Raw genomic sequence first — 13,183 nt, 5'->3', positions numbered from 1 at the left:
CACAGAAGTAGAGGCTGATTTTCAAAACTCAATGTACAATACTCCCCCTCTTAAAATTCTGCATGGAAGTTTTACACATGCAAAAATATACTTATGAAAAAAGGAACTCATCAACCATTTTTCAATGAACAACCAATGCTGAGCAGAATACAGTGATTTACTGCTTTTGGAAAGAAAAACAGTTACCTATCTGCAGTGAAAAACCTCACAAAAGGTAAAACAAAAACAAAAACAAAATACCCTACCAAAATGGGAACTATGAAGACAGAATCATTTTACACTTACACATTCGTGCGCATGGTGTCGCTCTTCACTGAGAACGTTTCCTCTGAGAACGCGCCTCCGCTTCCTCCTCCTGCAGAAAATTGGGCATATAGTGGAAAACCTCTAGCGAATTCTCCCACGATAGAAGGCCGTATAATTGGACCTTGAGAGTCCGTTTGAGGTAAGGTATTCTATATCCTTCAGATATTTCTGAAGCCTTTTGAGGGTACCATGCTGTTTTCCCGGCGAGGAGGCCCAGGAACCCGACGTTTGCTGTTCTCGCTTTTGCTCCTCGCAGCCTGGAAGGCGGGGAGCGGCCAGGTCCACTACTCGGTCCCCGAGGAAGCCAAGCACGGCACCTTCGTGGGCCGCATCGCGCAGGACCTGGGGCTGGAGCTGGCGGAGCTGGTGCCCCGCCTGTTCCGGGTGGCGTCCAAAGGCCGCGGGGACCTCCTGGAGGTAAATCTGCAGAATGGCATTTTGTTTGTGAATTCTCGGATCGACCGCGAGGAGCTGTGCGGGCGGAGCCTGGAGTGCAGCATCCACCTGGAGGTGGTGGTGGAGAGGCCGCTGCAGGTTTTCCACGTGGAGGTGGAGGTGAAGGACATTAACGACAATCCGCCCGTGTTTCCTGAAAATAAGAAAAGAATAATCATTGCAGAATCTAGACCTCCGGAAACTCGGTTTCCACTAGATGGCGCTTCCGATGCAGATGTTGGAGTAAACTCCGCTTTGACCTACCGAATGGATGCCAGCGATTATTTCGCTTTGGACACACAACATAACCGTCAACAAACGTCTTCGTTATCACTTGTGTTGAGGAAATCATTGGACAGAGAGGAAATTCAGGAACATAGGTTATTATTGACAGCCACTGATGGAGGTAAACCCGAGCTGACCGGCACAGTTCAGCTGCTGATCACAGTTCTGGATGTGAATGACAACGCCCCAGAATTTGACAAATTCATTTACAAGGTGAAAGTTTTAGAGAACGCATTTAATGGAACATTAGTGTTCAAGCTAAATGCCACAGATCCTGATGATGGGATAAATGGAGATATAATCTACTCATTTAGAAGGCCTGTGTCGCCTGCAGTATTGAACGCATTTATCATAAATCCCAACAGTGGAGAAATTAGGACCAAAGGTAAGCTGGATTTTGAAGAAGAGAAATTTTATGAAATATCCGTTGAGGCAGTTGACCAGGGGAATATTCCCCTGGCGGGTCATTGTACCATTTTGGTGGAAATACTAGACATAAATGATAACGCTCCAGAAGTTGCTATCACTTCTCTGTCACTCCCGGTGCCAGAGGATGCTCAGGTGGGCACCGTCATTGCCTTGGTCAGCGTGTCCGACCGTGACTCTGGCACTAACGGGCAGGTGACCTGCTTATTAACACCGCATGTCCCCTTTAAGCTGGTGTCCACATTCAAGAATTACTATTCACTGGTTCTGGACAGCGCCCTGGACCGCGAGAAGGTGTCACACTACGAGTTGGTGGTGACAGCGCGGGACGGGGGCTCGCCTTCTCTGTCGTCCACAGCCAGCGTGTCCGTGGAGGTGGCCGACGTGAACGACAACGCGCCGGTGTTCGCGCAGCCCGAGTACACGGTGTTCGTGAAGGAGAACAACCCGCCCGGCCGCCACATCTTCACGGTGTCGGCGCGGGACTCGGACGCGCAGGAGAACGCGCGGGTGTCCTACTCGCTGGTGGAGCGGCGGGTGGGCGAGCGCGCGCTGTCGAGCTACGTGTCGGTGCACGCGGGGAGCGGCCAGGTGTCCGCGCTGCAGCCTCTGGACCACGAGGAGCTGGAGCTGCTGCAGTTCCAGGTGAGCGCGCGCGACGCGGGCGAGCCTCCTCTGGGCAGCACCGTGACGCTGCGGGTGTTCGTGCTGGACGAGAACGACAACGCGCCCGCGCTGCTGCCGCCTGGGGCGGGCGGGGAGGGCCGCGCCCTGTCTGAACTGGTGTCGCGGTCTGTGGGCGCGGGCCACGTGGTGGCGAAGGTGCGAGCGGTGGACGGGGACTCGGGCTACAACGCGTGGCTGTCGTATGAGCTGCTGCCGGCGGCGGGTGGTGCGCGCAGCCCGTTCCGCGTGGGGCTGTACACGGGCGAGATCAGCACGACGCGCGCCCTGGACGAGGCGGACTCTCCGCGCCAGCGCCTGCTGGTGCTGGTGAAGGACCATGGCGAGCCGGCGCTGGCGGTCACGGCCACTGTGCTGCTGTCGCTGGTGGACAGCGCCCAGGCGCCTAAAGCCTCGTCAGGAATGTTGGCGGGGGTCGCGGGCCCAGAGGTGGCGCTGTTGGACGTGAACGTGTACCTGATCATCGCCATCTGCGCGGTGTCCAGCCTGCTGGTGCTCACGCTGATTCTATACCTAGCTCTGCGGTGCTCGGCGCCCCCCCACCGAGAGCGGGTGCGGGCGGGGGAAGCCCGTGCTGGTGTGCTCCAGCGCGGTGGGGAGCTGGTCTTACTCACAGCAGAGGCGGCAGAGGGCGTGCTCTGGGGAGGGGCCGCCCAAGACGGACCTCATGGCCTTCAGTCCCAGCCTACCTCCTTGTCTGATTTCTTCAGAGGGAACAGCTGAAAAAGAAGCAGATTTAGAACAATTGAAAGAGGTGAGTTCATATGTAAAGTTGTCTTTCTATTTCCCTCTTCCTCACAGTTTTTGCTTTAAGGTTAATCTTTAAATTTTCTGGTCGTCGTCATGGTATTTAATGAGTGTTATTGACATATGAGTTTATTCTTTAGTCAGAAATCCTAAGTCAAAAACAGTTTTTGTTGTATTCTTAATAGTTGGTAAATATTGAGTGTGTGAGCATTTGTAAGAAACAACATATTGTGAATACTTAAGCATTTAGAAAACATTTAAATGAAGCTAACCACAATTTTAAAAATTTAAATCTATTTAAAACATTTACAATATACCCACATACATGCTTTATTTTAAAGAGCATAAAAACTTTTTATATAAACGTCTTTTTAAGAGGTGCATTAAAAAGCAAAAAGCCTTGCCCTAGCTGGGTTGGCTCAGTGGATAGAGCATCAGCCTGTGGACTGAAAGGTCCAGGCTTTGATTCCAGTCAAGGGCACATGCCCGCGTTTCGGGCTTGATCTCCAGTAGGGGGCCTGCGGGAGGCCACTGATCAATGATTCTTTCTCATCATTGATGTTTCCAACACTCTCTCTTCCTCTCCCTTCCTTTCTGAAATCAATAAAAATATATTAAAAAACCAAAACCATAAACCCAAAAAGCCTTGTGTTGGTCCCTCTGCGTTTTCCTCTAGGCACATCTGCATTTCCCTGTCAGGTTTTCATATCTGATGTGATTTTCCTTTCACATTTCATTGGCACATGTATAAGCATGTCACCACCATAAAATTTTATTATTATTACTAGAGGCTCAGCACGAGAAATTGTGTAAGACCCCTCAATGCACCTAATGGGAGCGCTCATTTGGTCGTTCCCTCCTTCTGGCCACTGGCTTTTTATAGATTGGATAAATAATACAAGTCATGGAAAATTATGTACTTTTTTAAAAACCTGGATAATGCACTTGCCAACTTCCCAACCCATATGCTGCTATTGTCACTTATTTCAATTCTACATGTATTTTACATCTTTAAAAATATCTTTATTGTTGAAAGTATTGAATATGCCCCTTCTTTCACCACCCCCCCCACCATTGACCTCTTCTAGCTCGCCCCCAACCCCTACCCCAGGCCTTAACCACCCTACTGTCTGTGTACATAGGTTATTCATATATGTATACAAGTTCTTTGGTTGATCTCTTTCCACCTACTCACCCTCCCCCGCCTTCCATCTGAGATACCACAGTCTATTCCATGTTTCTATGTCTTTGGATCTATTTTGTTCAACAGTTTATTTTGTTCATTGGGTTCCATATATGAGCGAGGTCATGATATTCTCAAGATCCATCCATGTTGTTGTAAATGTCTTTTCTGATGACTGGGTAGTATTTCTTTATATATATGTACCATAAGACTTTTGTTTGTTGGGAGTTTTTTTTAAGTACAGCTTCGATTTTGTGAGTTGTAATTGGTCTGTTTAGATTTTCTGTTTACTCTGGATTCAGTTTTGGAAAATTGTATGTTTCTAGGAGTTTGTCCATTCCTTCCCTATTGTCCAATTTGTTGGCATATAGTTATTTGTAATATTTTCTTATAATCCTTTGTATTTATGTGGTGTTCGTTTTACTTCTTCTCTTTCATATATCATCTTATTTATTTGGGACCTCTCTTTTTTTCTTCTTGATGAGTCTGGTTAAATGTTTATCAATCTAGTTTATCTTTTCAAAGAACCAGCTCTTGTTTTCATTGCTCTTTTGTAATTTTTTAAGATTCTATTTAATTTATTTCCATTCTTATCTTTACTATTTTCTTATATTTCCTTTGGGCTTTGTTTGTCGTTCTTTCTAGTTCTTTTAGGTGTAAAGTTATATCATTCCCTTAGGTGTAAATTTTCTTATTTCTTGAGGTTGGCCTGTCATGCTATGAATTTCCCTCATAGGACTGCTGTTGCTGGGGTTCACAGATTTTGGGTTGTTGCTTTTTCATTTCCATTTGTCTCAAGGTATCTTTTTATTTCTTTTAAAAAAGAAATGAATGTTAACCCATTTATTGTTTAGTAACATGTTATTTAGCCTCCGTGTGTTTGTGTGTTTTTCAGGGTTTTTTTTTGTAATTGACTTCTAGTTTTATATCATTGTGGTAGGAGAAAATGCTTTACATGATTTTAATCTTCTTAAATTTATTGAGACTTGTTTTGTGTCCTAACATGAGGTCTATTCTAGAAAATGTTCTAGGTGCACCTGGAAATAATGTATATTCTGTAGCTTTGGGGTGAAATACTCTGAAAAGGTCAATTGAATTTATATGGTCTAGTGTGTCCTTTAAGACTGTTTTTTCTTGTTGATTTTCTGCCTGAAAGATTTATTCATTGAGGTCAGTGGGGTGTTACAATATACTTCTATGACTGTATTACTGTTACTCTCTCTTTTATGTCCAAGATATGCCTTATATATTTAGGTGCTTCTATGTTGGGTACATAAATATTTACAAGGGTTATTTATCCTCTTGTTGGATTGGTCCTTTTATTATGTAATGTCATTCTTTCTCTCTTATAGTCTTTGTTTTAAAGTCTATTTTGTCTGATATAGGTATTGCTACCCCAGCTTTTTTTTCCATTTCCGTTTGCATGAAATATCTTTTTCTACCCACTTACTTTCAGTCTTTCATTCTGAGATAGGTCTCCTATAGACAGCATATATATAGGTCTTCTTTTCTTATTCATTCAGCCTATCCATGTCATTTGATTGGAGAATATAACCCATTTACATTTTATTTTTATTTTTTTAAAATATATTTTATTGATTTTTTACAGAGAGGAAGGGAGAGAGATAGAGAGTTAGAAACATCGATGAGAGAGAAACATCGATTAGCTGCCTCCTGCACATCTCCCACTGGGGATGTGCCCACAACCCAGGTACATGCCCTTGACCGGAATCGAACCTGGGACCCTTCAGTCCGCAGGCCGACGCTCTATCCACTGAGCCAAACCGGTTTCGGCCCATTTACATTTTAGTAATTATTGATAGGTATGTATTTATTACCACTTTATTCTTTTATTATTCTTATTCTTATTCTTATTCTTTTTTTAAAAATATATTTTATTGATTTTTCACAGAGAGGAAGGGAGAGAGATAGAGAGTTAGAAACATCGATGAGAGAGAAACATCGATCAGCTGCCTCCCGCACATCTCCCACCAGGGATGTGCCTGCAACCCAGGTACATGCCCTTGACCGGAATCGAACCTGGGACCCCTCAGTCCGCAGGCCGACGCTCTATCCACTGAGCCAAACCGGTTTCGGCCTTATTCTTATTCTTTATTGATTAAGGTATTACATATGTGTCCTTATCCTCCCATTGCCCCCCCCCCCCACTCATGCCCTCACTCCCCTGGTGTCTGTGTCCATTGGTTAGGCTTATATGCATGCATACAAGTTCTTTGGTTGATCTCTTCCCCTTACCCCCCCCCTCCCCTACCTTCCCTCTGAGGTTTGAGCATCTGAAAAATGCTTCTATGCCTCTGGATCTGTTTTTGTTCATCAGTTTATGTTGTTCATTATAGTCCACAAATGAGTGAGATCATGTGATATTTATCTTTCTCTGACTGACTTATTTCACTTAGCATAATGCTCTTCAGCTCCATCCATGCTGTTTCGAATGGTAGGAGTTCCTTCCTTTTTATTACAGCATAGTATTCCATTGCATAGATGTGCCAAAGTTTTTTAATCCACTCATCTGCTGATGGGCACTTAGGCTGATTCCAAATCTTAGCTATTGTAAATTGTGCTGCTATGAACATAGGGGTGCATATATCCTTTCTGATTGGTGTTTCTGGTTTCTTGGGATATATTCCTAGAAGTGGGATTACTGGGTCAGATGGGAGTTCCATTTTTAGTTTTTTGAAGAAACTACATACTGTTCTCCACAGTCTGCATTCCCACCAGCAGTGAAGGAGGGTTCCTTTTCCTCCACATCCTCTCCAGCACTTGTCATCTGCTGACTCATTGATGATAGCCATTCTGACCAGTGTGAGACGGTACCTCCTTGTCATTTTGATTTGCATCTCTCAGATGATTAGTGACTTTGAGCATGTTTTCATATGTCTCTTGGCCTTCCTTATGTCCCATAAAAAACATTTTTAAAAGAGAGCAAGTTGTACAACTTTGTAACTTGGAAATTCAGTAAGTCAGTTTCCTCATCCTTAAGTGGATATATGCCTACTTCACATGGCTGCTGTGAGAATCAGATGAAATAATTATGGGAAATTGTTTTGTAAACTACAAAATGCTATATAAATATTTAAAATCATTACAGAGTCTGTAATTTTGCAATCTAGGCAAGATCAACTTAATTCTTCTTTCAGTCTCTCTTCATAATAGAACTCAATATATTAATTCTGATAACTGTGAACAATTCTATATTTTCAAACCTAAGTTGTTCTTACCCTAGTATATACATTTCCTTTAACTCTTAACAGAAATGAAGAACAGTTGGTGAATAGTATCTATCCTTTCATCTACTTTAAGTCTTTTAAAGTTTGCCAATCTCCTCACCCACACCAATAAGCTGATTCAATGTCAAAGTTGAACAAGCATAATTTCTATAACCTTTACTCATAAATCCTCATAAATTAAAATATGATTACCCCTTGTCTGAATCCTTTATATGTGTGATATAAACAAGAGATTGAGGCTTAAAAGTAAATCTGCCTTGAGGTATATCTAAAACAAACAATATTTAAAGCAAAGTTCAAGGAAAGGATGAGAAAAGGAGGTGTGGAAGAGACATTGTACTTGATTGAAACTAAGAAAAATCCACAGAGATTACAATTCTCTAAGGTTTGAAGTAGCAGATGAAATCACAAAGGAAAAGATTGACAGGCATGTCAATGACATATTAAAATTCTTATAATATAATACTCAAAGGAAAGGCTAAGTTAAATAATTGTAGATACAGTGTATTTGTACCACTTTATTCTTTATAACTATATTCCTCTCTTTTCTTTCTTTCTTTTTCTTAAGAAAGACCCTTTAACATTTTTTGTAATGCTGGGCTGGTGGTAATGAACTCTCTTAGCGTTTTCTTGTCTGGGAAGAGCTTTATTTCACATTCAATTTTTAAATAATAAGTAATAGTCTTGCTGGGTAGAGTAGTGTTGATTGTAGGTTTTTGCTTTTTATCACTTTGAATATTTCATGTCAATCCCTTCTGACTTGAAATGTTTCTGTTAAGAAATCAGCTGACAGTCTTATAGGAGCTCCCTTGTAATTAACTGTCTTTTTCATGATGCTTTTAAGATTCTATCTTTGTCATTAACAATTGCCATTTTAATTATGATGTGTCTTGGTGTGGGCCTTTTTGGGTTCATCTTGTTTAGGACTCTGTGCTTCCTGGACTTGTGTGTCTTTTTTCTTCACCAGGTTAGGAAAGTTTTCAGTCATTATTTCTTCAAACAGGTTCTCAATCCCTTGGTGTCTCTCTTCTCCTTCAGGATGTGGATGTTTTTATGCTTGACAATATCCCAGAGGTCCCTTAAGCTATCCTCATTTTTAAAAATTCTTTTTTCTTTTTGCTGTTCTGATTGGGTGTTTTTTGCTACACTGTCTTCCAAATTGCTGACTTGATCCTCTGCTTTATCTAACCTGCTATTGATTCCTTCTAAAGTATTCTTTTTTTAAAAGCAAGATTAGAGTACATCTGCAAAGTTTTATTTATTTAATTAATTAATTTTTTTACTGTTTTTAATTAAAATTTTTTAATTGTTTTATTGCTTAAAGTATTACAAAGGGTATTACATATGTGTCCTTTTTTCCCCCTGCCCTTGACAATCCCCTGGCCACCCCTACCCCCCAGTGTCTTATGTCCATTGGTTATGCTTATATGCATGCATACAAGTCCTTCGGTTGATCTCTTACCCCCTCCCTCCTGCCCCCCAACCCTCCCTGGCCTTCCCGCTGCAGTTTGACAATCAGGTTGAGGCAGCTCTGCCTCTGTATCTATTATTGTTCATAAGTTTATAATGGTCTTTATTATCCATGAATGAGTGAGATCATGTGGTATTTTTCCTTCATTGACTGGCTTATTTCACTTAGCATAATGCTCTCCAGTTCCATCCATGCCGTTGCAAATGGTAAGAGTTCCTTCTTTTTTACAGCAGCATAGTATTCCATCGTGTAGATAAACCACAGTTTTCTAATCCATTCATCTACTGATGGGCACTTAGGCTGTAATTTTGTTTAAGAATACATATTTTTTATTGAATTCAGAGAGGAAGGGAGAGGGAGAAAGAGATAGGAACATCAATGATGAGAGAGAATCATTAATCAGCTGCCTTCTGCATGCCCCACCATGGGGATTGAGTCCACAACCCAGGCATGTGCCCTTGACTGGACTCAAACATGGGATCCTTCAATCCACAGGCTGATGCTCTATGCACTGAGCCAAACTGGCTAGGGCACAGCTGCAAAGTTTAAAAAATATGTTTTTATTGATTTCAGAGAGGAAGGGAGAGGGAGAGAGAAATAGAAACATCAATGATGAGAGAGAATAATTGATTGGCCTCCTGCACACCCCCTACTGGGGATTGAGCCCACAACCCAGGCATGTGCCCTAGACCAGAATTGAACACAGGACCCTTCAGTCCAAAGGCTGACACTCTATCCACTGAGCCAAACCAGTTAGGGCTTGGCTGTACTTTTTATTATTTTTGGTTGGTTTCATGGAGAAGGAGAGACATTAAAATCTCCATTTTCATTTGTCCATGATTGGTAGAAATCCCACTTTTTGTCTAGTTATTGCAGGTATGTATGAAAGCTAGGTTTTTTATTTTTAAGGTAACCATCTCATTGAACTCTTTTTAATTTTAATTATTTTTTGTAATTCTCTGTGATTTTATGAGTAGGAAATTATATTACCTATAAATTTATCATCTAACAATATATTTTATTCTCTTTTCTAAAATACACACACATTTCCTTATCTTGTTTTGACTAGGGTATCCAAGTCAGTATTGAATAATAAGTGTGACCTGAAGTGTCCTGCATTATGTTCATGACTTTTGATGGGAATAATTCTGGTGTTTTACTGCTTAAAATGAAGATGACCATTGTTTTGTGATGTTTGCCAAATTCTTATCAAATTTCTTTTATTTAAAATTTCCTTTATAGATTAAGGTATTACATATGTGTCCTTATCTCCCCATTGCCCTCTCGCCACTCATGCCCTCACCCCCCTGGTGTCTGTGTCCATTGGTTAGGCTTATATGCATGCATACAAGTCCTTTGGTTGATCTCTCCCCCTTACCCCCACCCTCCCCTTCCCTCTGAGGTTTGACAGTCTGATTGATGCTTCTCTGTCTCTGGATCTGTTTTTGTTCATCAGTTTATGTTGTTCATTTATCAAATTTCTTTTAAGCATCTATCATAATTGTGACCTGGCAATATTTTGTTTAGCATTTTTGGAAACTATTATATGAGATTTGCATAGATTCATTTTTGAAGACTGTTAGTATCTTTGTCAAATTTTTATTTCAGGTTAGACACCATCTAATAAACTGATGTCAGGTAGGTTGGTTGGTGGTAATTGCAGGCCTTTCTTTTCAGCCACACTTGATGAAAAATTTCATCTGTAGCTCAGAAGAACATCTAGTGTGACTGCTTACCAAATATGTAGGAATATGAAATTTGGATGTAGGTAAAATATATTATGTGATTAGACCAGGCATTAAACAAATTTAAGTAAAAAAAAATGTAAGTATAAAAGTCTAGGACTTTTCGATGTGTGGTTTAGTAGTATCTAGAAAAAAATGGGTGTTTATTTTAGTTTTCAATCCATCATAAAAAAGTATGTGATGTAACTGTTTAAGAACCAGATGCAGCCCTGGCTGGCTCAGTTGGTGAGAGCATCTTCCCATCCACCAAAAGGTGGCAGGTTCCATTCCAGGTCACGGCACATGCCCAGGTTTCAGGTTTGACCCCTAGTCAGAGTGCCTGCAAGAGGCAATCGACAATGTTTCTCTTACACATCGATGTCTTTCTCTCACTCTTCCATTCTCTCTCTAAAAATCAATAAAATTTTAAAAGTGATTGACTTTTTAATTGATTTTTAGAGAGAGTGGAGGGAGAGGGAGAGAAACATTGATTAGCTGCCCCCCTGTACACCCCTTACCACAATCAAGCTTGAAACCCTGGGCATGTGCCCTAATTGGGAATGGAATCATCAACCTTTTGATGCACAGGATAATGCCCACCAACTGAGCCACACTGGCCAGGGCCCAGGTGCAACTTTAGACTCCATTACTTGATATGTGCTATTTAAAATCAATGAACTAGATCGCCTCTTCTTGGATCTGATTTGACCAACCTGGAGTATGACTTTAAGTTCTGAGGGTTACACTTTAAAGATGAAATGGAAAAATATTTTTAGAAAAAGGTAATTTAAAAAAATTGGCACATGATTATATAAAGGAATATGAAATTTGGATGTAGGTAAAATATATTATGTGATTAGACCAAGTAAATACAGCATAGAATTAATTAGAGTGAAGATTCATGAAGAAAGATCCAAGACATTTTACTAGTATATGGGGCTCTGTCATGGAGAGAAACTAGTTCCTTAGCACTAGAAATCTGAGAAAGAAATTATGTAGTACTGTGTCATTGGTCAAGGGTTCAAGTAAAAAAAAGAATGACACAGTGATACAAAGAATTCCCACTCTGTTGGATTTGTTTTGGAAACTTCATTAAGCTATTTTATTAGATTAAAATTTGTGATGTCGTATCCTTTAGTTTTCATAAGTACACAATATACTCCCAGGGAGTCATCTTAAGCACTAAGAAATTTTACTTAAAGTATAATATTCTTTTGCTGACAAACTCTTCAGTGAGTATAGATTTACTGTTTTTGTTTGTTTGTTTGACCTCAAGATGTCTAACAGGAGTTTATGCATATGCCTAGAAATCTTTTGAACTTACAGTTTAAGGCCAAGTTTGGTGGGAGAGCTTTATTATAATAATCTTGGCAATAGAGCCCAAGCAGAAATCAGGACTGTGTTTTTGCATCAAGTCCACTTAAAGTTGTACTTGTACCTAATTAAAAAATTAAAAATGCCTCAATTATGAGAAACTATGGATAATGTCATAAAATGGCAAAATGATATGTCAGAAAGGAAAGGTTCTGCTAAAGAAATATTTTGTTAATTCATGATTTTAGTGTTTACCTAGTCATCTTATACAAAAGGAAAAATTTTTGAGACTTTCTCATCTATGGGATTTCCAAATATTTCCTAAATATTTCTTTCCCACAAATTCCATTGTATTTGAGTAAATATTGCTTTCCCACAAATCACAGTTATGCCTAAACATATGGAGGCAGATGGTGGAACAAATTCCACTAGGTGAGTGCTATCCTCTTATTTTTGGCACAAATTAAATCTTTGAAATTAGACACCAGTGCCAGTTTAGAGAAGTGAGAAAAAGGGAAGCCCAAAGTCTGAGAAGTGTGTGAAGGGGAAAGAGCATTTGTCAAGACGAGTTTTTCCTTCTCCCCTCTTCCTAATCCCCCTCCCCCGCCCCCACATACATACTACCCTAATACAGCTCAGAGTTCCTAAACCCAGTATAACTGGGAGCTTGAATGCTAAAAGTTGGGGCCTTCCAGAAGTTGAGTACATCTTCTCCAGGTGTATTTCACCTAATGCTAAGGGAAAAGTGAAAATTATAACCATTCACCCCAAAACAGGTTAGCTTGGTTAGCAGCATTAAATTAAAATAAGGAAATGCAAATCATAACCTCTGGCACTAATTGTCTACAAATTGAAGCAGGCAATTAGTTTTGGTCCTGAAATTTAGTGAAGAATAAATTTAATTTGTATCAGTTATTTCGCATCCTAATGAAGATCCCCAAAGATGGCTATACCTATGACTCTACCTAACCCTTCAACGGGCTCACATGCTTCCTGCTTTAATTTTATCCAAGACTTGATGAGTTTTTGGTTCCTTAATTTAGAAAGAAAAATTAGACAGGGGCATTTACTGCTTATATTACCTGGTATTGCAGCCTGCTCTTCTTCCTTGGAAGCGATAAGAGATGAGTTTGTGATGTTCCAGGGAGGTGATTGGTCTCCCCCACCCCCGCCGTTTTAATCATCAATTAAAAAGTTATTTTAGAAATATTCAAACATACACTAGAGTGGAGAGAATGATGCAATTAACCCCCATGTATCCTGCATTCAGTTTCAATAATTAACAATATTCAGGCAGTTTTCTGATCAGAAAATAGAATGCCCTGAAAGCTTCAATTCTTGATTTGTAGTCAGCTTTTGT

General features: G+C 40.6%; 3 protein-coding genes across 4 annotated transcripts in view; all 3 read left to right on the top strand.

The window, feature by feature from the left end:
• LOC118658047 (protocadherin alpha-C2) overlaps window positions 1-13,183 on the top strand; it is a 164,099-nt gene that overhangs the window by 75,535 nt on the left and 75,381 nt on the right. The window lies entirely within an intron of this gene.
• Window positions 1-13,183, top strand: part of LOC118658050 (protocadherin alpha-10-like) — a 91,191-nt gene that overhangs the window by 23,129 nt on the left and 54,879 nt on the right.
• LOC118658052 (protocadherin alpha-13-like) lies at window positions 496-2,837 on the top strand. Its single transcript, XM_036312931.1, is given in 3 exon segments — window positions 496-2,670; window positions 2,672-2,770; window positions 2,772-2,837. Coding segments are annotated over 3 exon segments (2,340 nt in total).

This window comes from Myotis myotis, unplaced genomic scaffold (genome assembly GCF_014108235.1).
Source record: "Myotis myotis isolate mMyoMyo1 unplaced genomic scaffold, mMyoMyo1.p scaffold_m19_p_6, whole genome shotgun sequence".
Lineage (NCBI taxonomy): Eukaryota > Metazoa > Chordata > Mammalia > Chiroptera > Vespertilionidae > Myotis > Myotis myotis.
The sequence above is the reverse complement of the archived record's forward strand: the minus strand, read 5'-3'. Positions and strand labels throughout refer to the sequence as shown.